At 50.5% G+C, this 23,530-nt stretch overlaps 7 protein-coding genes across 7 annotated transcripts; 4 read left to right on the forward strand and 3 right to left on the reverse strand.

Annotated features, from left to right (window-relative positions):
- Positions 1 to 720: 720 nt before the first annotated feature.
- Positions 721 to 2,576, reverse strand: nde1 (nuclear distribution protein NudE; the record flags this gene model as incomplete). Its single annotated transcript, XM_039071912.1, has 2 exons — positions 721 to 2,283; positions 2,340 to 2,576. 2 exons carry the CDS (start codon positions 2,574 to 2,576, stop codon positions 721 to 723), a joined length of 1,800 nt encoding a protein of 599 aa, XP_038929797.1.
- A 929-nt stretch (positions 2,577 to 3,505) lies between these two features.
- Positions 3,506 to 4,847, forward strand: LCP9604111_4236 (cysteine hydrolase family protein; the record flags this gene model as incomplete). Its single annotated transcript, XM_039071913.1, has 4 exons — positions 3,506 to 3,615; positions 3,678 to 4,102; positions 4,160 to 4,291; positions 4,345 to 4,847. The coding sequence occupies 4 exons, from the start codon at positions 3,506 to 3,508 to the stop codon at positions 4,845 to 4,847; spliced, it is 1,170 nt and encodes a 389-aa protein (XP_038929798.1).
- A 463-nt stretch (positions 4,848 to 5,310) lies between these two features.
- Positions 5,311 to 6,012, reverse strand: LCP9604111_4237 (TRAPP subunit TRS20; the record flags this gene model as incomplete). The annotated part of the gene is made up of 2 exons (XM_039071914.1): positions 5,311 to 5,677; positions 5,822 to 6,012. The coding sequence occupies 2 exons, from the start codon at positions 6,010 to 6,012 to the stop codon at positions 5,311 to 5,313; spliced, it is 558 nt and encodes a 185-aa protein (XP_038929799.1).
- A 1,435-nt stretch (positions 6,013 to 7,447) lies between these two features.
- On the forward strand, positions 7,448 to 8,797 carry LCP9604111_4238 (splicing regulator NSRP1-like domain-containing protein; the record flags this gene model as incomplete). Its single annotated transcript, XM_039071915.1, has 1 exon — positions 7,448 to 8,797. The coding sequence occupies one exon, from the start codon at positions 7,448 to 7,450 to the stop codon at positions 8,795 to 8,797; it is 1,350 nt and encodes a 449-aa protein (XP_038929800.1).
- A 3,239-nt stretch (positions 8,798 to 12,036) lies between these two features.
- Positions 12,037 to 19,661, forward strand: LCP9604111_4239 (uncharacterized protein; the record flags this gene model as incomplete). The annotated part of the gene is made up of 3 exons (XM_039071916.1): positions 12,037 to 13,911; positions 13,969 to 14,575; positions 14,626 to 19,661. The coding sequence occupies 3 exons, from the start codon at positions 12,037 to 12,039 to the stop codon at positions 19,659 to 19,661; spliced, it is 7,518 nt and encodes a 2,505-aa protein (XP_038929801.1).
- Positions 19,662 to 20,245: 584 nt separating this feature from the next.
- On the reverse strand, positions 20,246 to 21,844 carry LCP9604111_4240 (Zn(2+) transporter ZRT3; the record flags this gene model as incomplete). The annotated part of the gene is made up of 3 exons (XM_039071918.1): positions 20,246 to 21,565; positions 21,613 to 21,743; positions 21,793 to 21,844. The coding sequence occupies 3 exons, from the start codon at positions 21,842 to 21,844 to the stop codon at positions 20,246 to 20,248; spliced, it is 1,503 nt and encodes a 500-aa protein (XP_038929802.1).
- A 675-nt stretch (positions 21,845 to 22,519) lies between these two features.
- On the forward strand, positions 22,520 to 23,500 carry LCP9604111_4241 (DNA/RNA non-specific endonuclease; the record flags this gene model as incomplete). The annotated part of the gene is made up of 1 exon (XM_039071919.1): positions 22,520 to 23,500. One exon carries the CDS (start codon positions 22,520 to 22,522, stop codon positions 23,498 to 23,500), a length of 981 nt encoding a protein of 326 aa, XP_038929803.1.
- Positions 23,501 to 23,530: the final 30 nt, after the last annotated feature.

A 23,530-nucleotide genomic window follows, 5' to 3' on the forward strand; every position in this document is an offset into this window, starting at 1 on the left:
CAAACTTGGGAACTCCAAGGTCAGACTGTTTGAACGATACAGAATACATATACGGAGTACATATACGGAACTCCGTAAGTACTCCATACGGAGTACGGAGTACGGAGTACTATATAGAGATCGATAATCTAGATTCAAAAATATGCTCCACGTCATTGCCAATCTGAGAATGGCGTACACGCTATCCCAATTCGGCCACCTTCCATCATTCAACACGATCAACCTTCCAGGGTTTGGTGCAAATTGCGTATAGAAAAATCCTCGTAGACCAATCATATTCGTGACCACCATATCCCAACTCAACCCATTCTCCCCAGAGCCATGGATCTGGGCCACAACTCAACTACAACGCCAAAATGGACGGTTAACCTACGTCGTACATACAATTTATAATATGGAGCATAACATCATGGGTATTATTCGATCTTAAATGAAAAGACAATCGCTGAGACACAGCTTAGAACGTCCCCAGAATCCACCGGGGGCCATATCGCACAAATGAACCAGACCTGGCTGGTCCGAGACCGGTCAACATGCAGAACTGTACAGGAAGGGATGTAACCAGGGCGGTCTGCACCCTCACTCCTCTTGCGGAATGCAGTCGATCACAGTCAATCTTAGAAGTCTGTAAAACAAACGTTGAAAAATAACCCTAGCACAAACCACCCAGTCACTAAACCCCCATGCGAATTCCATAAATACTAGTGGCGAAGAGAGGAATTAAAACGTCTCTCCCAAGTCGCTGACTTGGGTCTTCCTGTTTGGCGGCGGCATGGTACCAGGTCCGATGCTAGTCTTGAAGCTTCGGGGAGCTGGGATGCCGCTGATGGTTCGCTTCTTCACTATGGGGGTTGGGGTCGTAGTCACGGATGGGCGTTGAAACTCCTGGGAGATGTGGGGAACTGTTGGCGTGGCAATATCTTGGTCCTCATCGATAAGAGACATGCCAGCGATGTTAGGGAGTTGGCCGGCATGATTGCTAAGAGATGACCGAGGCCGCCGGGCTTCGGTCATAGGGTTTGTCGAGTAGTGACCCAGTGGCGTTTTGGCCCCAGGACGACTCGAACAACTTTCGGGCCGGGCATTTACGTGGACACCCGAGTGCACGCTCTGGCTGAAGGAGCCGCGGCTAGAGAAACTAGTTCGGCTGCTCGGACGACTCTCGCCTGTCCGTCCGAATGACTGATGACCCGGTGGAGGGTAAGATGGGGTGCTTTCACTATCTCGGGCTGAAGAACCGAGGCTACTGTTACTCAGCCGCTTGCGAGAATTCCTCCGAACAGTGATCGACGAGGGAACGATCGGGGTGTCGCTGATTACGGATCCGGAACGAGGGGATCCGCGAGAGGAAGTGTCAGATGGGGCGGGAAGTCGCGATTTGGCTGATTGGACGCGCTCTTCGAGCTTCTGCATCTTACCAATCAGGCCACGGATTTGGAACAGTGAGCCAGACTTGGGAAGCCCCGGTGGGCGCGAAGTGCTCATTCTCGTCAAACTGTTGCGAGACGAAATCGACATGGAGGGAGTGGGCCGACTATTGGCATTGGCATTGGCATTATTACCATTGCTGGTGCTATATGCGCCATTGCTGTAGGCGAGAGACGGGGTTCGCGAATGAGTGGTGCGCGGTTGAGTCCGAGCGTGAAGGGTTCTAGAGTTCACCGGATCCGCGCCACCGGCTCTCTGTCGAGGGAATGTTGGCGTGGAGTTTGCGTACGGGTTAATCGACTTGCGAATGTTCACAGACGACTCGGAGATAGGGGGTGAAGGTGGGGTAGCGGTAGATGACGCAAGGGATGATTTAGCGGGAGGCGTGGCAAATACTGGGGAAGATGTAGCGGTGCCAGGCGAACGATCAAAGATCTCCACACTCTGTGGAGTTGCCGGGCTGCGATGATACAAAGGAGTGGGCTTGCGGCGACGCAACCCATGCCCTTCGGTATTTCGAAGCTTCTCTTGGATGATCTCGGCTTCAATCTTCAGATCTGACAGCTCGTCTCGGAGTCGTTGGTTATCGATGCGCAGCTGCTCCCGCTCTTGCTCCCCATTTCTCATTTCCTCCTCTAGCAAGACCCCGCGCTCAATGCCGATGTTGTATTTGGACTCCATGTCCTCCAGGGACGAGGTGGTGTTCCGGGCTTGGCGCTCATAGTCATCATTAGCAACTTCAATATCTCGAAGCTTGAGCTGCAAAGTGCGGTTCGCGTCTCGAAGTGTGGTGATTTCTTTCTGAAGGTTGTTCTGCACAGCGTTGCCTTCGGTTTTCGACTGCTTGTATTTGGTCTGCCAGCGCAATGTTAGCACCTGCACAATTGTGAGCAATGAGCATGATCCCTTACCTTCCACTCGTCGACTTCATATCGCATTGTGTCGAGCTTTTCCTTCAGTTGCCGCTCCCGCTTTTCCGAAGCTTCAATGTCCTTCTCCATCTCAGCCTCCAGCTCCCGGCTGGAGGACTGAAAGTCCGCAAGCTCCGCCTCCAGTTGTTCATACTGAGCTTTGTAATGAGCCAGTTCATCTCTGTAAGAACTGCTCGTATGCTTCCGTTCGGAAGATGGCTCATCGACGGCCGGCATCTTCTTGCGTTGGGCAGAGGACCGGTCGCAAAGAAGACGTCTGGACGACGAGTGTCGTCCAAAATTGGCGAAAGTCAGTACAGACTGTACACCAGGCTGTCTTGCCCTGCAGATCGTTCCAGCCCCTCTCAAAGACTCATAGGTTGTGTGGTGGCCCGATGTCAACAACCGTGCGTTTTGATAAGAGCCCCTCGCCGAGGCGGTGACGCAAGGGATTGATTGCGGTACCTAGTAGTTTGTCCCTCTATAGAGGGAGGAAGAGAAGATCGAAGGATGTGGCGAACTAAGATGTGCAAAGCTGGGTTACCTTCGACCCGCCTCGTGTCGAAAAGCGGGTTCGATTAGATCGGGCTGGGAGAAACCGATGTTGTTGTTGCGGTCGTCAGGGGCCGGTAGATGCGCTAGTCCTCATGTAGCAGATCTGGGCTCAGCCACCCACCGCTCTTTTGGTACGTCAAGGCAGAAACATATTGCCTCAGGCATTTAAGGCACTAACACGAAGCTAAGCCTCATTGGAGCTGAAAGTGATCCTGATCGACCTCAGCCCCGTGATCTGGACTCAGCAGTCGCCAGTCCCCAGTCTTTAGGTCTCTAGGGCAATCAAGTCGGAGAGGTAAGTAGCTTTGTCTATCTTTCAATATTTGCACTAGAACTCTCTGTGGCCCTTCAAGCTCCAAGCACAAGTGTTTATTGCCTCCAGACACTACCCTGGATGTTATGCCCACGCACGCTGTTCTTAAGATCGCTGATCATCCTGTTTGCTTCCACGCACTTGTTTACCCCCGATTATTCGCAAGCTCCATCTATCTATCCCAGTGTTGAGGCGCATCGGCTAAACGTGGGATGATGGTATGACATCTGAACTTACAGTTTCCGCCCCTTAAGTAGATCCCGCTCAGTGAGGCTAAGGTCCAGCTCGATCTATCACCATGGCAGACTCAACCGATCTCAACCTTGACGATGCGCCCAGCGACCTTCAAGACATCCCCGAACTAGCAATGCAATTAGTTCCGCCTCCAGAGGGGACATACCCTGACAAGTAAGATCTCATCCCGTCGCTCCTTGCCTAGTGGGACCAATATCAACACTTTATGTCTACAGGGCCTCTCTTCTCGCCGCAGTTCAGGACCATGGCAAGGAACATGGCTACAATGTGGTTGTCAAGTCTTCAAGCACGCCCACGGAGAAGAAACCTGGCCGCACCGCTAAGGTGTGGCTGCGTTGTGATCGTGGCGGCCACTATCGGCCACGGAACGGTCTGACTGAGGAAACGCGCAAGCGCCGCAGAACCTCGCGGTTGATGGATTGTCCTTTCATGCTAGTCGCAGCCGGTTCTCCCGGTATCTGGACCCTGACAGTGCTAAATGCGACGCACAATCATGGTCCTATTATCGAGAAGCCGCGGCAGGTGCCTCATCACAAGGTCCGCAAGGGCCAGCTACCAGCCACTCCATATGATTGGCCCCATGATGCTTCATTCACCCCATACACCACTGCGCTTGTGATAATTGACATGCAAAAGGACTGTGAGTATTTCGGACTATTACCACTATCAGTGAACCAACTGGCTGATTTTGTCCTAGTCTGTTTGCCCGAAGGATACATGGGATATCAGGGTTATGATATTTCTAGCGCACAGGCTTTGATCCCTCCCTTGCAAAGATTGCTTCATGCTTTCCGCTCTGGGGGTTTCCCAGTCTACCATACTCGCGAGGGTACCTAGTGTCTCGTGCTTGGCTCTTAGTATGCTTTTACTAATTCATATCAGGACACCGACCCGATCTATCTACTCTCTCAAGTCGTGAGGCATATCGATCCCGTAACAATGCATCCGGCTTGGGTATCGGTTCCCCTGGTCCCATGGGCCGCCTACTTATCCGTGGCGAACTGGGCCACGACACTGTTGACGAATTGTATCCTCTACCCGGTGAGCCGGTCATCGACAAGCCCGGCCGAGGTGCCTTTGCACACACCGATTTTGAGCTCCTCCTTCGCAACAAAGGAGTGAAAAACCTCGTCATTGCGGGTGTGACCACTGATGTCTGCGTCTCGACGACCATGCGCGAAGCTAACGACCGTGGCTTTGATTGTGTCGTCTTAGATGATGGCACTGCAGCCGCCGAACCATCGCTACATTTGAGCACTATACAATCGATCAAGATGGAAGGCGGAATCTTTGGAACTGTTGCCAAGTTGGAAGACGTCATTCACGCTGTTGATAATTTCAAAACCGTCACCATGAAGAAGCTGGCTCCTCAGATGACCGTCTAAGTATGTACTATTTCTTTTAGCCGGTTGGCTATGGACGCTAGGATTGGAAGGGATTTCTCGGGCGTTTGGGACTGGAGTTATCTCTTTTCTGCTGAGATACTGCAGTGCGCATACTCGTTGCTTTTCTTTTTCGAATCTCTTCTTTTGTTGAATTTTAGCGGGCCAGGGACTTCATTGATCCCAGATAGCGTCATTTTCTGCCAGCAACTTTAGGTGCAGGACAATAGCCATTGCACTTCTAGTTCAGTTTGTCGTGTTAAATCTGAAATAACAAGCACACTTGTGTTTGTATTACACTACACGCTAGATTATTGACCTTCTCCTTGACTGTAGACTTATTTCTCTGTTATGCAGAGCAAGTCAAAATAATACAATAGACACAGAGAAAGAGCCAACTCCCAAGAGAATACATGCCCTAAAAACGCCACGCTCATGAACCTAGAACTCCCAAGAAACAGCCAGGCTACAGCCATTTTTTCCCTGCAGCAGTAATCCGCGATCTGAAAACAGGACTCTTGATCTCCATTCCCTGCTTATAGAATGGGCTCATCGCCGTCTTGACATAGCTCTCGTATACCTCGTTCATGAACTGGCGCACAGCCTCTTCGGTCTGCGGGGAGGTCGGGTTTGCGGCGATAGAGCTGGAGGAGGCGCGTGTGGTCGATCCAGCTGTGCCTAGCAGTGAGGAGGAGCCAATGCTGCCGCTTGTGCTGGTTGAAGAGGGGAGATGCGGGGGTTGGTGGAGGAGGAGGAAGCGCGCGCCACTTGGAGTGAGGAAAGCCGTGATGTAGGCTGCTGCCGGCGGGTAGGTGTCGATATGCTTCAGGTACCTTTTGTGATAATGTCAGGTTTGGAGGTTTGATGTGGGATGGAGCGCGGGCTGAGGGTGGTTTCCTCTGTGTTTACATGCCCCTCGTGGATTCGAACCAGTTCCCAGTAGCCATTTGACATATGGGATAGCTTGTTAGACTTACATTCCACCATTGGTCCATTGCGCTTCTTCCAATATGTCCAGACTTGAGTGGATGATGAACTGGTTCATGTACTGCGCTGTCTCCGGAAAGCGGAAGCGAGCAATGCCATCACCACCCCCCTTCGATGTGCCAAAGGCGATGTTGAACAAAGGTGTGTCAGTGGGTGATAGAATGGTGAAGTAGTAGGACATTTTGAGCAGATTGGGATTATTCAGGGTTGACATCGACCCAAACATGGCCGAGGAGCTGAGGATTGCGGGTTTACTAGTGGCCCCCATCACGTGGTCGATAAGAAATGAGCTCGTCCGGGTGAAGGATGTATACACTTTTGATGAAAGTTGAAAGTTGAAGAATATTGTAATAAGTTGAGTTCTGTTCAACTACATATGCAGTTCAAATTCATTCGCACGGTCTTTAAAGGATCTTTGGGTGTGATCTTGTCTAACCAGGATTCTCGTTCATTATATATCTTTGATCGTTACCTATAAGTGAATTTGATACGCGATTTGTCGGGCCCATTCCAGTCCAATTAAGCACCGGGCGTGGCTTGGGACTTAATATACAACTTTACCTAGGAGATAGTCAAAGGAATAAATCGAAGTGGCCTTTTCCGCTTGACAGATATTAGCATAAAATATCTATATCTTCCTGTCTTTGGGGCGAAAGATTTAGCCGCAAACCGTAGAATACCCGAGGAACGGGGTAAAGTCGATGAAATATCCGCGATCTGTGCTTCACCAGTGACTATATATGATTATCACCACATGTACTTGCCCCTGAGAGCTAGCCAGCCACCAGGCAGCATCCGCTCGTAGCTTCTTTTTGGACTCAGATACTCCGACCTCCAGAACAATCGTGGGCCACCTGTCATTTCGACCTGGAGGAAGTTGTTCGGGGATCCATGAACCATCCGGTTCTTTGGAGCAAATGTTTCCTTCTACCCTTGCGGTTGTAAGGGAACATAGCGTTCTTCCCAAATTCGCAAATAATATAGCCCTATTGAATTCTGACTGGAGCTCACCCACGATGGCATCATGCGGTCTGCCTGGTATGGTAACGATCATGGCCCGGGTGTCGGGGTTGTAGAGCTGGCGGCATCCCTTGGAGAGTTTTAGATTTGCTACATCTGGTGGTACATTCGTGAACTTGGCGTATGCTGTCACCAGATTCGGGGTACTTCGCAGACGAGACAGAATAGACCGAATGCTCCGGGCTGATGATCCGATCGCTTCCACCGCACATTCCACATCGAAACAGTCAAAGATCAGTTGTGTCCATGATCTTTCCGATAAGAGGTGAAGAAAAAATGATCCATTTCGGTACGATTCAAATCACACTAGCCCTGGTAGGTCTCATGGAAGCTTCTGGTAATCAGTCATCAAGTCCTGCGTGAGAAATAACCAGTTAGTCCTATGAGATGGTTATTATGACATGCAGTTCTCCCCGCAAAAGCCACCAGCACGTGATAAACTGATAACTAGCCACGGCTTTATCGCGGCCGATCACGGTCGATCGCGGTCGCAACCTTTGACCTTGGCAAGCACTTCCTGCCAAACATACCAGTTTCGTTGCTATCACCCCGGGTACACAAAGCCCTAAATCTGCTTGCAAAACTTAAGTTCCGATATGCCCACAAATCTCCCCTACGGATTGAACCTTCCGAACAAAAGTCTCGCGGCGATGAAACCGGGGAATGCTCTCGCGCAGAAAAGAAAGAACATTTTTGATGACGACTCTGAAGATGAAGACCAGCAAACTGGCGATGGTGCAGTTGAAATCTCAACAATTGGAGGACTAGAAGAGCCAGCTACGAAAAAGAAACCTCTGCCAAGCGCAGGGCCTCCGCCGAAACGCAAAATTCAATTCGGTAGCGGTCCCAAACCAACAGCAAAACCGCTCAGCAAGAACTCGCTATTTGCAGACGATGAGGATGAGGACGAGGAAAAAAAAAGAGAGCAACAAGGCGCAATGAATCTTGGATTGAACCAGGCGAAGTCGAACAAGCCAACCGCTCCTGTCCAGAAATACACCAATCTCGCGTCCATGCACAGTAGCAACATGCAGGCAAAAGCGGCAGAAGAAATCGACCCACTGATCTACTCATACGATGAAGTATACGACAGTTTGCACGCCAAACCCGCCAAGGCCTCAGTGGAAACAAAGAGCGAAACACCCAAGTACATGCAGAACTTGCTACAGAGTGCAGAGATCCGGAAACGAGATCAACTGCGGGCTAAGGATCGCCAGCTAGCCAGGGAGCGTGAAGCTGAAGGTGATGAGTTCGAGGACAAGGAGAAATTTGTCACCTCTGCCTACAAGGCGCAGCAAGTGGAACTGCGGAAGGCAGAGGAAGAGGAAGCACGCCGTGAAAAGGAAGAGGAAGAACAACGCAAAAAAAGTGGCGGCTCTGGTATGATAGGATTCTACCGGGACGTTCTGTCGCGAGGAGAAGCACGGCACGAGGAGCTCATCAAGGCTGCGGAAGAAACTGCTCGCCGCGTCAAAGCAGGCGAGATCATCGGGGAGACAGAGGATCAAGAGGTCAAGACGGATGCCCAGAAAGCGCAGGATCTCAATTCTCATGGAACTCGAGTTGTTCTGAATGATGAGGGCCAAGTTGTCGACAAGCGTCAGCTGTTGTCTGCAGGACTCAACGTGGCACCGAAACCGAAATCTCAAGCACCTGCCGCCAAATCAGGAGCTTCAAGACCTACCGCTGGACGACCAAGTGCCGGTGCTGGTTACCAGGGTGGCCGTGGTGCCCAGCGGGCTCGACAGACCGACATGGTCGCAACCCAGTACGAGGAGCGTGCGCGACAAGAAGAAGAGGCCGAGGCTGCAAAGCAAAAGGAGATCGCCGAAAAGAGTCGCAGTCGCAAGACCGAGAAAGATGTGTCCAGCGCTAAAGAGCGGTATCTGGCAAGAAAGAGAGAACGAGAAGAGGCTGCTGCCAAGGAAAAATCCAAGGGGGCTTAAGTGTATGCAAAAGGCGGGCTGGATGTGTTCCATCCATGGAATTTTGGAATATTTAATATTGCATAGCGCTGGGGGAGAAACTTGTACATTACTCTCGTGATACCAAAAGAGACCCGACTTTGAGCCATAGGGCTGTTTGCTATGGACGAACCTTGCCGTAGAATCTAGCTTGGGACTATAAATATGCTTGCCCCTTTCCGGACAAAATTTTTTTTTTTCATTCGCCTCTTGATTTTCATTGCTAACACTTGGTAAGTTCTATCGCCATAACTACTCTACACTCTCGGAGGAACCATTGCCAAGACCTCTTAACCCCGGCTTACATTACCAGCTTACCTCATAATTATCACATGACCCCACACGGGCTGAGTTAATCCGGACCGAAAGCACTCGCTAAGCCGCCCCACACAGGTCGCACTCCCAATTTTGCACTCCCAAATCGAGATTCAAGAATCGCTTCATCACCAAACCACTTCCATCTCCCGTTTATCAACGTCAATCATCCAACATGGGTAAGGTTCACGGCTCTCTCGCCCGTGCCGGTAAGGTCAAGGCTGCCACTCCTAAGGTGAGTTCTCTTCGATTTCCAGCCAACGACACTCGATACACGATCGCAGTGGCCATCCATCCCACCAGCCTTTTTAACGACGATTTTGCATCCAGGTCGAGCCCCAGGAGAAGAAGAAGAACCCTAAGGGTCGCGCCTACAAGCGTATTCTTTACACCCGCCGTTTCGTCAACGTTACCATGACCGGTGGCAAGCGCAAGGTACATATCGAATGACTCAACCCACACAACCAAGCACAAGACATTCTGCAAATATCCACGACCACACAATACGAATACCGTGAATGGAGGACAGAAAGGCTGACCAGGCGCAAAATGCAGATGAACCCCAACCCCGGCCAATAGATTATTCAAGTCGTTAAAACAATCACCTGAGCCGCGATCGGCTAGCCGAGTTCTACGATGAAAACCTTCGCATGACCACGGCACGACCACGGCCCAAACGAACGAAAGCATACCAGATATGGCTGGTACTTGTACGGATGATATCACGCTTCTTCGTCTTCACTTGAATTTTTTTTTTGCTGGCAACGGATGGGTTTTTTTGGAGGCTGACTCGCGGAAATGGATGAACACACATGGTGGTCTGAGGATGGAAAGCTGTGGCTGGATGTGAGCTGTCTACGGGCAATCCTCGCAGGCTGGACTTCAGAGTCACTTTTCGACTCATTTCATAGGCTGTCATGAATTGCATTTCCGATCCAGAAATGGACTCTACCTCTTTTTCCATGCTTTTCGGGTTATCTTTACTTGAGACAGTGTCTAGGGGTATACTGAGAGCTTGCTTTTAATCAGATGCCTGCCTCTCCAGGGCCGATGTTGGAGGTGTAGAACAAATCAAGTGGGCCCTTCAATCGTGGAACTTGAGCCCCTATGCAGTTTGTTTCACTGTTCGTTCTGTTGGCCAACCAACGACAATATAAAGCCCACAGTGGCTGTACACCGAAGTATATATTTGCCGCAAACGTGTCAGAACTCACTAGTAGTATATAAGTCAAGTTCTCATCTTGCCTTTGCAACTTTTTGTCGCACTATGGGGTCATGAAACGTGCGCGGGCTGATAGAAATTAGTGGAGTCTTAATTTTTACTATAGAGAACGTCAAAAGGGCGGAGCACAAGGATCTAGAATTTTATACTATCTACAAGAATAGTGGGCTCATGTCTTTGACAACGTTGGATTTCGATAATTTGATTCATTTGGCCCAAGACGAAATATTAGTCCCAGGTATGAAATAACATCAATGCGAGTGTCTTATTGAATGTCTTCTTGGTGTCTTTCTCCCCTTTTAGGTTATAACTAGAAGCTAACCTACAGATCACGAAATAATTGCGGTGAAAAGCTAAATTTCTATGCATCTTGCGCATATAATATGCATTTGATATGACGAGACTGGAAGGAAATGTTGGGAAAAGAGGGAAAACAGATAAAAAAACACACTCAGAAATCAGAAAAATTCAGTTTGAGCTGTTTGGATTTCGTAGGACAGAACAAAAAGCCGTCACTGAAAACTATAGAAGGTAGTTTGTGGTATTGAGAATATAGGCTTAGGGTCTTCTGCAAGGCACGCAGGAACAATCTCAAAGGTCCGATGGTAGTACCTACTAATGATAGCGGCATCCTCATTTAGACCTGGGCTTATGCCTCGGAGCTCGATGTCATGACATAAATGGCAGGTGATCAGACAAATAGGCATGACCTCACCAAATCAATGCCGGATCATCCGGAGATGATGACTTCCCAAACATGTTTGGTCGAATGATTGAATATTCCACGGATCGAAGGACTTCTAAGGTGTATTTAAGGTTATTGGAGGTAAGATGACTAAGGTGATATTGGCCAGTCGCTGACTGCAATCCTGACCAACACATCCACTTGAGACAAATACAGGACACAAAGAGCAGATATCCAGACATGTCTAATCGTCAGACAGTGGAGAAATGAATCGCTTAAGGGCCATTGAGTTCAACTGGAGTCTCTACCCCACACAATGCCATGACATCGATTGAACTCAATTCCGAGCCCGTGGCCGATTGGGAAAGATTTTACATATTGTGATATGGCAAGGCACAAAGCGATGAACGATGTCAAGTTAGCTAACTGAGTCTACAGGTATTGAACCGGAAATTGCAAAATAATGAAGGGTTGCTGGCTATCCCCATCTTAACTGGAGAATACAAAAACATTAGATACAAAGAGTGAATATCTGCAGTGGACACCAGCTGTTGGAAGATCCACATATTCCACCTTCTTCCTTTGGTTAAGCATCATCGACTTCTGATATTATGCTGTACCAGATATCGATATCCCTATTGCTTTTTTTGGATCAAGCTGCGGGCCTTGGAATCCAAGCAAAGGCATGGGATGGCCCAGCTGAATACCGAGCAAGCTGTTCCCTCATACGCTCACTTGTGCTTGGAACCCACTGCTAGATATGAACGCCGTGTGGATATCACCAAAATAATTCCATGATGCAATGAAGAGAAGGACGGTTGCTAATATTATTTAGGTCCCCCCGGGGCCCTAGTTATAGCTCGGTCCATTGTTTTATATTCCATTTACTATTTTCGAAAGCTGAACAAACACGACTGAACGACAATATTTGACTTTTATTTTTATTTTTACTGTCTACCTATTAATAATTTATCGCACCAATTTTTGTCACTCATCAACATGTTCGCCAAGGCCAAGGGAATCCTCGATAAGAGTTCATCCATCCGTGATGAAGTTAACGAAGGCAATTACCATGCCGCCAAAGACATCGTGACCAAAGGTGAAACCACCAAAGAATCGACCAGCCAGGGAAACAAGGCCAATGAGATCGTCGATAAAAGCTCATCCGCCCGCGATGAAGTCAACCAAGGCAATTCCAATGGCGCCAAGGAAGTTCTCACCCAAGGTCAAAACAGCAAAGAATCGTCTGGACGGGGAGCTGTCGGCGGGGCATCAATCAGTGCTGCTGGAATGAACAATGAAGACCTTAACAAGGGGAATGTTCAGGAGACCGGAAAGCAAGGTAGGAAAGGACGGGTCGGCCAAGACAACACCGGTACCTCTACTGGCGAAACGAAGGTGGAGCAACGAGACATTGGCAGCGAGAAGCAAGAAGTTGGCCAGGAACAGCATGTCAGCATCATTACAAATGAAGATACTGGCTCTAAACAGCATGGTCACAGAGACAATGTGGCGGCCGGAGAGCTTGAACCCAATGACGACATCCGCAAGGGCCCAATCACGATGCCGGGAACCTTCCAAGAAAAGGACTTCCACAATGCGAACGGTAAAGAAACTATCGTTCAGAGAGGAACCACCAGCGAAGAAATACCAGACAACTTTTCTTATGATTCCGCGGGAGCAGGAAGCCAAAAAATGACTGGATTAGCCGTCGCTGGAGGTGAATCTCGCAAGGAACCTATTGACAAAGAGGTCCATGACAACGAGAACATCAGCTCGGACGTCCTCAACGATGGGACCACTAGCAAAGACCTCCCAAAGAAACTCGTCGACGAAAATGTTGGAAAATATCATATCGACAAAAAACAGCTTGACAAGCAGGGCTCTCAGCCTTCCGAGAAAGCAGGGACAAGCGAAGTTGCTGCCACCGATGCTGCCGGCGGCGGCTATGGTATGAGCAAGGGAGCCGTCAAACAGACCTATACCACCAGAAAGCAGAGCAAGGGACATTCCGGCTCTAGCACCAATGCAGCCACAGCCCAAGGTCCTATCTCCGCAAGCTCAAAGAGTAACGTTGCTTCTACCGTGGGAGAACATGGCCGTGCAAGCGGAAAAGGGGCGGCCGCCTCAAACCAGACGAACAGCGGGGGTTATACTTATGCCCGTGCGGTATCAAATCAAGGCTTAACTCCGAAAACCCCGACAAGCACAGGAAATTCCACCACCAATGAATCCAACCAAACAAGTGGTCTACGTTCTACCACCACGAGCCAAACAAATAATGCCTTCTACAATGCCGGCGCCACTGGATCGAACAAAGCAGGCATCGTCGGTGGAGGAGTTCTAGGACTTCACCAAGAAGGTAATTATGGTATATCCGGCAATGACAACAGCGGAGTCAATCAAGGAAGCATTGCTGCAGGAGGAGGGACTCGCCAGGGGGGTGTCTATAATACCTCCGGCAATGACAGTTTCAGCAATAGAGTCACCCACGCCAGCTCCGGTACCAAGAGCAGAGCCGGAAATGGGGTGTCTTCGAAGCGCATTGTTACACAGCTGAGTGGTTGTGGCTACAAACTCACTATTCTTCAAGAAAAGGTTCAGGCTGTGTCTCAGAAGTGCAAGACTCAGCTGGGCCTGTTTCCCAGTGAGATCAGCAAACGCAGCCCCAACGTAGATGCTTTCTTTGATGCCGTGGCAGCTGAACGTCTCCGATGGATGCCTCATGATGGTAGCAGACTCGACTGCAGCCTTAGATGGGCGTCTAGACTGGCGTATGCCGTCGACGCTCTTCGGGAGTCCGTCGGAGTCTTTGCGCCTGCTGCCAATGAGGCGGCAACGCTCATCTGGGGATTCTCTGTCCTCCTTTTGGAGGTTAGTCAAGTTGACCGGTGATATTTATTTTAGATATGGATGCTGACTATTGTACAGTCAGACATGGACAATACGGATGTCTTCGAGAGCGTCTTTGGCCGATATGGCCGGGTCGCCGTCGGTATATATTTGCTTTTGCAGTACGAGATTGCATACAAATCCTCGCCTGAACTTCAGCCATATGTTGCCGCGGTATTCGCAGATTTGCTTGAAATGGTCAGTAGCACGGCTATGAGCTGTGTCGAGGGATTTAAAAGCAAAGAGTCCGATCAGATTATTGGACGCAACGTTGATGCCGCCTTTTTGACCTACGCCAAGCGCTTTTCTACCCACTGGAATTGTGTTGTCGATGCCCACACTGCAAAGCTCGTGGAGGACAGTCCCTTGATTTACTCTTCGCCTGAGCTGGGTAGCTTGCGTCAATTCCTGGGAGTACAGGACCGCCCTCTTCAGTTCATCCTCGACTCTCGCGCTCACTCGCTTGCTGAGGGATCGTTTGAGTGGTTCAACAACATGCTCTACGATTTCAGTGTCGGAAGCTCACCTGTTATGCTAATTTCCGGTGGTCCTGGCTCGGGAAAGAGTGCATTAGCCCAATGGGCGGTCGAAAGACTACAGGAGTCGGGTGAACACGATAGCTGGAATGTGATCCCCTACACCATTCGTGAGTTTTACCCTTAGATTTTTGCTGATTTGCTAGCTAATCTAATATAGGTGCTGATATTCCTGTCGCTACTTTACCTCTACGCATCCTGAAGGGTGTCCTTCACCAGATGTTGGATCATTCTGTCAGTGACAAGCAGACCCAAGAGGCTATCCTGGTTGAAGTCGCAAGGGCAGCCCAAGGGGCGATCGATGGCGCTGGAGATGACGCGGTAGAAGCAAGCCTTTGGAAGGGTATTCATGCTGGTCTTGCTACAAACATCCAGTACATGTTTGTGGTTGACGGCATCGACCAGATCAGGGGTGGTCATACCAATGCCATTGCCTGTCTTGATCGCTTCTGTGAGATTCTCTCAGAACAGAATGCTGGATCTAAGATGATTGCTTTCACCCGGCCCCTGAGCTCAAAGACCGACTCCAAAGGAATTCAGCAGTTTTCCATGCAGACCTCACAGACTAAGAGCGACCTCATAGCCTATGTCGACAAGATGCTTGCATCTAGCGCCAACTTTGACACACACAAGGGCAACCAGCTTCATGCCGCTGTGTCTGCCATTGTAGCCCGCTCTCAGGGCTCTTTCAGTTGGGCTGAAATGGCGGTTGCATATGCTAAACAGCAAAAGACCTTGAGCCAGGCGGTTGCCTCCATTCAGGGCCTGCCGCAGTCGATGCCGGAGCTTATTGATTTCCACTCCAAGAGTCTTGACCTTAGCCAGCAGGGTACTATTAGTGTTGTTTCTTGGCTCGCGGCAGCTGAGAGACCCTTGCTAGTCGAGGAGATTGAGCATTTGCTGAACGTGGATCCCAAGGGCCCCAGATACTCCTCCAATCAGCCCTCTAGTAGCTATGACATCTTGAATGCTCTAAGCCCGCTGGTTATGACCCGTGATGGTGTGGTCTCTTTCTCTCACACCTGCATTCGCGATCACATCATCAATCAGGCTAAGTCGTCTGGTGGGGAGTCCCAGCTCAGCATCAAGGATGCACACTACGACTTGCTCACCAGGTGCCTTTCCTGCGTCCAGTTGAGCGTGCGTGAGGAGGTTGATATTTCCATGGATAGGCTGGGTATCGAGGAGCGCAACCATCTTTTCGACAAGTATGTCGTCTTGGAGTACACCGCACGATACTGGCTGTCACATCTTCTCTCTTCGCCAATTGTCACCGATGACGAAGAGTTCCAATTTAATTCAAGATTCAAAAAGCTCATGCCTGCCACCGTTCTGTTCGCGCGCCTCGAGCTGACTTGCCGCGAGTCCCAATTCACTCGGTCTAGCGTCGTGGAGCTGTACAGACTTGCGAGTGACATTCGACGATTGGTCCTTGGCGAGAAATCGATCGCCCTGCTACAAAGCCTGATTCTCAGCGCACGCGTGTCCAAGATGGCGCATGCCAGCCACGCCGATGAGACCTGCTACAAAGCGTGGAAGCTAAGCCAGGAGCTCCTCGGCCAGTCACACCCGATTACAATGGCATGCTCTGAGATGATGATACAGTCATTCTCCGAACAAGGCACGATTGCCTCTCAGCAGGAAGACATCCTGAAGTCCTTGATCTTGACAGATTCGGAGATCACAGGGGTTGAATTCAATCAACGCCTGAAGTACCTTGGAATGATCGTCAGCATGTACAAGACTCACGACGACAACCAATCCGCGTTGTTCATCTCAAAGCACTTCTATCAGCAAGTTCTTCAGAAGTATGGTACCAATTCGCACCAGTCATCCGAGACAGCAGATTTCTTGACCAGTCAGTTCTCGACAACTGGAAGCGACGAGGTGAGCCGTGACATTGCTAGAACCAAGTATGACAATATGGTGCGCACTATGGAGGTCACTGACGAGCGCCGAATCTCCTACACTCTTCACATGGCCAAGATGTATGAGGACCAGGGTGAATTGGCTCTTGCTCAGGCAGTTCTTTCAAGCCTGTGGGCGGGTCTCAACTCACGCGACATTGACTCGGTTGATATGATGGACAAAAAGTCTAATGTCGCCCTTGTGTACTACCAGTTCCTTCGTCGTCAAGGTCGAAGTGATGAATCTGAGGTCATAATCCGTGAATTGGTTGCAGATCTCGAGGTTACTGGTATTCACTCCGAGGAGATGATGCAGCGTGTGCACCTTCTCCGCGCTGAGACTCGGGAGATGCTTATGTACAATCTCGATCGCTCCTTGTCAATTCTTATGTGGCGCTACTACAAGGAGACCCACCAAGAGTACTCAGAGGAATCAACCGCTCTAGCGCTCTCAATTGCTCAGAGCATGGCAAATGCAGTCTCTATTGAGGATGCATCCTCTCTGTCTTCTCGGGACCGCAAGCTGCTAATTGAGCTGCTGGACGTCATCTCGGCCAGTCCCGACAATATGACTGTCACTACCTTGATCCTGTGCCACAACCTTGCCAGTATCTATGTCAGTGAGGGAGATTGGACCCAAGCTAGTGAATGCTCAATGGCGGTTCTGCGGCATATCTGGCCCACCATTGAACAGTCCAAATCTCACCAGAAGTTCTCGCCAGAGCTTGCACCCCCCGCGGCAGATTTGGCTTTGGTGTTGGCCTACTGTCACTTCCGCAGGCTACATTTAGAACATGCTGCAGTTATTTATGAGAATGCGGTCGGTTCTTTGATCTCTTCTGCCGGAGTTCCCGTGGCGTCGGTGCTAGCAGTTGCCAAGGCTGCCGTCGAGTTCCACGAAACTACCTATCAGTTCAACAAGGCGCTGAATTTGCTCCATACTATCAGCAACTACTTGGCAGCTCGTCTCGGAGAGAAGCATGAGCATACCATCAACAATATGTATCTCGAGGCTGCTTTGGCAACTCGTCTGGAGAAGAACTCCGAGGCCAAGAGCATCTACCAGCGAATCTTCAAGGCTACTTCCCATCAGGTCACGATTGTTCCCGAGGGTATCGCCGCTGCAATTGCTCTCATCAGCCTCTACGATAAAGAGATGCAGTGGGATTCTGCTTTGCATGTTTACCGAGCTCTTTGGCCGACCCTGGTTGTTGAAGACAACAAGGCAGATTCCTATGACCATGCGCTAGTGGACCGGATGTTGGAGAAGACTTATTTGGGCTATATGTCTATTTTGACCAATAAAAGCTCCAACTTCTCTGAGCGGTATCGGGTGGCCTCTGAGTATGTAATGACCTGTCGCCACTTACACGGCGCAACAAGTGAGAAGACGCTCAATGCCACTTTACTCCTTGCCGAGCTGTGTGAGTCGAGCGATGCACATGTTGATCAAGCCATTTCGCTTTACAAGTTGCCTCTGGAAACCAGCGAGTGGGTGGCTCCTTCTCAGTCGTCGAAGGGGCTAGACCAGATGACTTCGTCGCTGCCTATCACCCTCAAGCACAAGTTGGCACAGCTGTTTGTGCGCAAGCATGATTCGACTATAGAAGCCCGTTCCCTCTACACTGAAGAGTTTCAGCTGGCCAAGAAGAATCAGGGCTACTTTTCCACCACGACTCTCTCCTGGCTCCGTGAACTTGCCCTCGCCCATTCGCGACAAGGAACTTCCTCTTCTGTCCAGCAGGGTAACGCTATTCTCCACGCATACTCCACCGATGTTTTGCATGCCGACGGTGACACTGACACAGTGGGTGACTGGGCCCGCCGGATCGCAAGTATCTACCTCGAGTGCGGATTCATTGAAGGCGGTAATAATCTCCTTGACGAACTCCGCCACCGCGTGGTGTACAGCTTGGAATCTTCTTCCGCGGTGGATTTGAGCGATCGTCGCGATGCCGTATTTGTTGCTGCCTTCGAGGAAGTCTTTGGCAGGCGTGCCAGCTACGACCAAATCATGTCTGAGATGGCTCGTGAGATGAAGACCTCTAGGGACTTCTCTAAGAGTCTGTCTGGTCACGATTTCATTCCCACTTTGATCATTGGCCACAAGCTCTACAGTCTCCAGGTTGGCCAGAAGCGAGTTCGCGCTGCCAACGACACCAAGGACAAGTTGTACGACTACTTCTGCTCCAACCTGTCTGCCACCAAGGTGGCCGACAAGGAGATCGTGCAGCAGTTCTATCAGATCTGCCTGCGTGAGGTCCACAGAGAAAACTATAGCATGAAAATACTCACAACGAGCACTAATCTCGTTCGTGACTTGTGCAACTCCTCCCGCTTCCAGGAAGCCACCATCTTGACAGGCGTTTTGCACTCCTTCCTGCATCTGACCGATGGTCTCAACAACCAAGAAAGTATCAACACCGCTATTCAGCTCTGCCTGTACCTGGGCGGCCACAAGGCAACCAAGTGTACCGACGAAAAGACCTACCAAGCCATGTCCATCAAGTCCAAGCTGCTGCTGCAAGAGATCATGGCATCCTCAAAATCCATGGGTATCGAGATGGTCGACCTACCCTTCAACCAACTCAACGACATTATCACCCTTCTAGGCCAGCACGAGATGTTCGATGAGCTGGAAGCCATTCTCACCCAACTCTGGACCTCACGAATCGTCCAGCGTACCTGGACACCGGATGTGGTCGTGTGGATCGGCCGACGTCTAGTCGAAACCCGCTTCTGCCGCGGCAACGTCGAGTCCGCCATCCAGTTGTGCCGCGACATCTGCTACAACCTGCGCCAGGTGTGGGGCAGCTGCGACCCGGTTACACTGAACATGACCAAGCTTCTTTCAGCCCTGTTCACAGCCTCAGAGAACCACCAGTCTGCAGCGACTCTACACGAAGGAATTCTGTACGATCTGCTCAGCGACTCCGAAGCAGAGGGCCATGCCAATGTTGCTGATACCGCATCGCAACACATGGAGCTACTGCGCCGTGCCCAGGCACGTCTGGGACCAGACTCAAAATCGAACCGGGCTTCGGCGCATGCGGAACTGTCCCAATCAGTTGCCGATCGCTTTGGTGTGCAGTCTGAGCAGATCAAGAATGTTGGCGATGCTAATGGCGGTGAGCAATTCGGTGTTTGGTCGAAGCCGAGACGGTTTAGTATCGATGTTGATGATATGGAGGAGGAGGGCCAGACGCATCACAATCATCTGCGTGAGTCCAGCGGTGTTGGGTTGAGTGGTAGTGGCACTCAGAGACGTATCTCGGTGCAGGCTCTCTAAGTACACTGGGGGATATTTTTTTTATATCAGATATTTGTATTTCAGTTCATGCTGGCGTTTTTGGATGTTTAACCTGTACCAAATTGTATACCTTTGTCCGTTTCAACATCACGATTTGGTAAATCACTTGTCTAACTAGTTATCGGCTTCAATAATCTGACTCTTTTAGCTTATCATATGTGATCATACAAAGGTTACACTACACTACAGATGTATAGTATTGGGATGGCTTAAATCGGGGCAATTTCTACGTAGAGTGGGCTGGCTACTTTATGAACTGGAGGAAAGATATTTCTAAGTCTAATACATCATCTGCACAAGGTACATACAATACCCAAGAGTAATAGGTAATTATGCTTCCACCACATCGGTGATTCGACACGCATAGCAGTTTGGTTGATAAGAAATATTGCCAAAATGTACACTGACCCTGCCGGTCTGTGTAGGACCACACCGTGATGATGTTGAATGAATGTAGTTTAAACCCGAAACCCAATATGTGTGTTCATGCACGCTAGCACAAGGATAACAAAGGATCATATGCCTAGTGTATGATGCAAATGATCACCAGAGCCGAAGCCTGGTCAAGCGGTCAATGCAAAGCTGAGGCCCATCAACCCCATGCCTCCCACAGCGAACCCGATACCCATTCCGCGGTGATGGGTGAGCCCAAGTCCCTCGCTGAAAAGTTGCAACGCAACCGAAGTCATGACTCCGGCGGTGACGGCAAACATACCTCCATATATACCCCACGAGGGACCAGTGGCATCGTCGCTACCGCGTTGCCCAGTGCTCCAGATCCAGAGCGCTGCGAGTCCAGCACCGGCTGGTTGACTGATACCTCCTAGGAGACTAGACCAGAACATTGCTCTCCAGCGGGAATTGAGGGCTAGATAGAGCGGAAGTGACATGGCGAAGCCCTCCACAATGTTGTGGATAACTAGAGCCAGAAATACTGTCATACCGAGGGTTGGGCTGGCGTGGTTTGTGGCGTAAGTAATGAACCCCTCTGGAAGCTTATGTAGAGCAATGGCGAGTGAGGTTTGAAGCCCAATGGAAAGGAATGCATTTTTAGGAACGTGATGGTGGTGGGGGTTGCCGCCGGCAGATTTGGGACGCCCAGAATCAATATCGTCCAGGTAGCTATGAGATTCGTCATGGTGATGATGCTCAGAATGCGGACGAGATCGATGACTTAAATGTGGGTCTAAAATGGGAGACGAAGTGGACGATCGGTGCATGTCATGCTGTACAGAGATGTTGTCAAAATCTCTCCCTTCCGGAGTGGGAGGCACATGTTCAATGTCGTCAATTCCTACGCGGGAAATTTCCGATTCCAGCGGCACGGATATACCTTCACAATGCAGCAAGTTTGGTCGCGCGCTCTCATCGCTGTTGGGTGGTGGAAGCACTTTGTTGCATTCGAGGCCACAGGTTTGAGAAACCCCGAAGCAAGGCCCGTCCTCGTCACAGGCGGATTTTACGCCACCCATGAACGACGTAATGCGGCGCGCTAGCATTGCCCGCATCGTGTCGCGGCGTCTGGGTGCCGGCTCGATGTGTTGGCTCGCTTGTACTACCGCTGGCGTTGACTTGAATGAAGATGGCTTATTATGTTGCAACAGCGGTGTTCGTTCGGTATGTCCATTTGTATCGTTGTGGACATGGTCCTCGTGTGCGGCCTCGCCGCGCTCGGCATCATTTTCTGACTCGTCATGGGTATGGGCACAGTCGACAACATGAGATGGGATGTAACGATGTGCGAACGCGGATAGTATTTGAATGCCGGCCACTCCAGCAATGAAAAGACCGATCAACATATATGCAGATACAGCGGGAGAGAAGCCGGCGCGGGTAAGGTACTGCTTGGATGTGGGAAGCATGCTGTAGAGGGAGGTAAAGAGCTGCCTAGGATTAACATAGTTCACTATTCCTCCAGAATAATGCCTACCATGACTCCAGCACTGAGACATAATGATGCCGACAGGAAATGACTACTGTTGGCGATCTGGAAGCTCTTGCGGCGGGAGACCACTTGAACCAGCACATCGACGCAGATGATAGAGGAACCAAGGACGCATGCTGAAGATAGTTAGTGGCTAATATTTCAAAGACTCCAGGCGACGCTCACCGACGCCTGAGACGGTGCTCATCACCCATCCCCGAAGGTCGTTGGCAGACATGGCGTGGGGAGTTGAAGAAAACGGAAATGGTGATGTAATTAGCAATCAGCGTGGTTGGCGGTCAAGACTTTGCCTCTCTTCCTCACTCTAGAGGAATGAAAATATGACGATATTCATGATGGGCATTTATGTTAATCACTTGCGTTGTCTGAGGACAGTGCATTCCGTCCCCAAGGTTCTCACTGCACCTCTGCAAGCCCCCCTCATGGCTGGGATCTGCGATATTGAACAAACGATCTGGCATCGTGAACGTCCAGTTTGAGAGTCCCTAGGACTATGGGATATGGAGGAATATTTCCTATCTGAGGGTCATAGATACTGCCTTTCATTGCAATCTGTTCTGTGATACTTGACACTTTCTCATATGAAGGTGCACACCTGGACATATGCAGGGGATTATGCAACTGACAGTATCTGGTGATTTGAAATAACTTTAGACTCACCGGACTCAAGAGAATGAGAAGTATCACGAGAGGCAAGAGAACCCAGAGAACCCAGGAAATCCTGAGAATATATATACGACATCTCCCATGCCTTGGAAATGACAATAGTTCCGGGCCCCATGTGATGTGATTGGCCCGTGACTCCCCATCTTTTTTGCTGTCTTCGTGTTTCGGCTCTCTCGACGCTCTAGCCTCTCAGCTCTACCTAGGTAAATCCAAGGGACACTCAGCCATGTCCAAAGCAACCCTGGCCGTCATCGCTGCCGCCAGCGCAGCTACCGGAGCTGGTGTCACCGCGCTGCTCTTCTCCGGCAAATCCTCGAAGCCCCAACAACAAGAGACCCTCTCTCCGACACCGACAAGCCCGGGCCTCAAGGTACCCTCAACCATCCCGGCCCCAGCCCTGGCATCCAAGCGAGCCATCGGCCCCGTCGACCCAGCAGGAATCCTCCAGTATGGTTTCCCGGGCCCAATCGCCGACGAGCTCTCTTCCCTCCCATTGCACGGCGCCTACGACCGACGCACACGCAACCCATCTTGGGTCGCGGAACACATCACGCCAGAATCCCTAGGGATTAACAACGCCGACAGAAAGAAGAGTACCTTCTTCGAGGACACGACCATCCCGGGGATGTTCCGCGCTAAGCTGTCCGACTATTTCCGCTCGGGCTATGACCGTGGACACCAGGTGCCGGCCGCAGACGCGAAGTGGTCACAGGAGGCAATGGACGGCACGTTCGCACTGAGCAATATGTGTCCGCAGGTCGGCGAGGGCTTCAACCGCGACTACTGGGCGCATTTTGAGACTTTCTGCCGTGATCTCGCCAAGCGTTATCCCTCTGTTCGCATCGTTACTGGCCCCCTGTACCTGCCTCACCGCGACCCGGATGGAAAGTGGCGCGTTAACTACGAGGTTATCGGCAACCCGCCTAACGTCGCTGTGCCCACACACTTCTATAAGGTTATCTATGCCGAGGATGGCACCAACTCGCCCACGAGCAAGGTTGCACTCGGTGCTTTTGTCCTGCCTAATGCTCGCATTGCAAATGATAAGCGTCTGACTGACTTTGAGGTTCCTCTCGAGGCTGTTGAGCGTGCTTCCGGTTTGGAGTTCGGCTCTAAGTTGGACCTCAGTCGTCGTCGCCGCTTGTGTCAAGAGGTGGCTTGCTCGATCACTGTGCGCGAGTTCAACAATGCTAAGAAGCGTTCTTGAGCTTGATGTCACAGAAATGTGAGGAGAGAG

The sequence above is a fragment of the Penicillium roqueforti genome (genome assembly GCF_015533775.1).
Source record: "Penicillium roqueforti strain LCP96 04111 chromosome Unknown scaffold_08, whole genome shotgun sequence".
Classification (NCBI taxonomy): domain Eukaryota; kingdom Fungi; phylum Ascomycota; class Eurotiomycetes; order Eurotiales; family Aspergillaceae; genus Penicillium; species Penicillium roqueforti.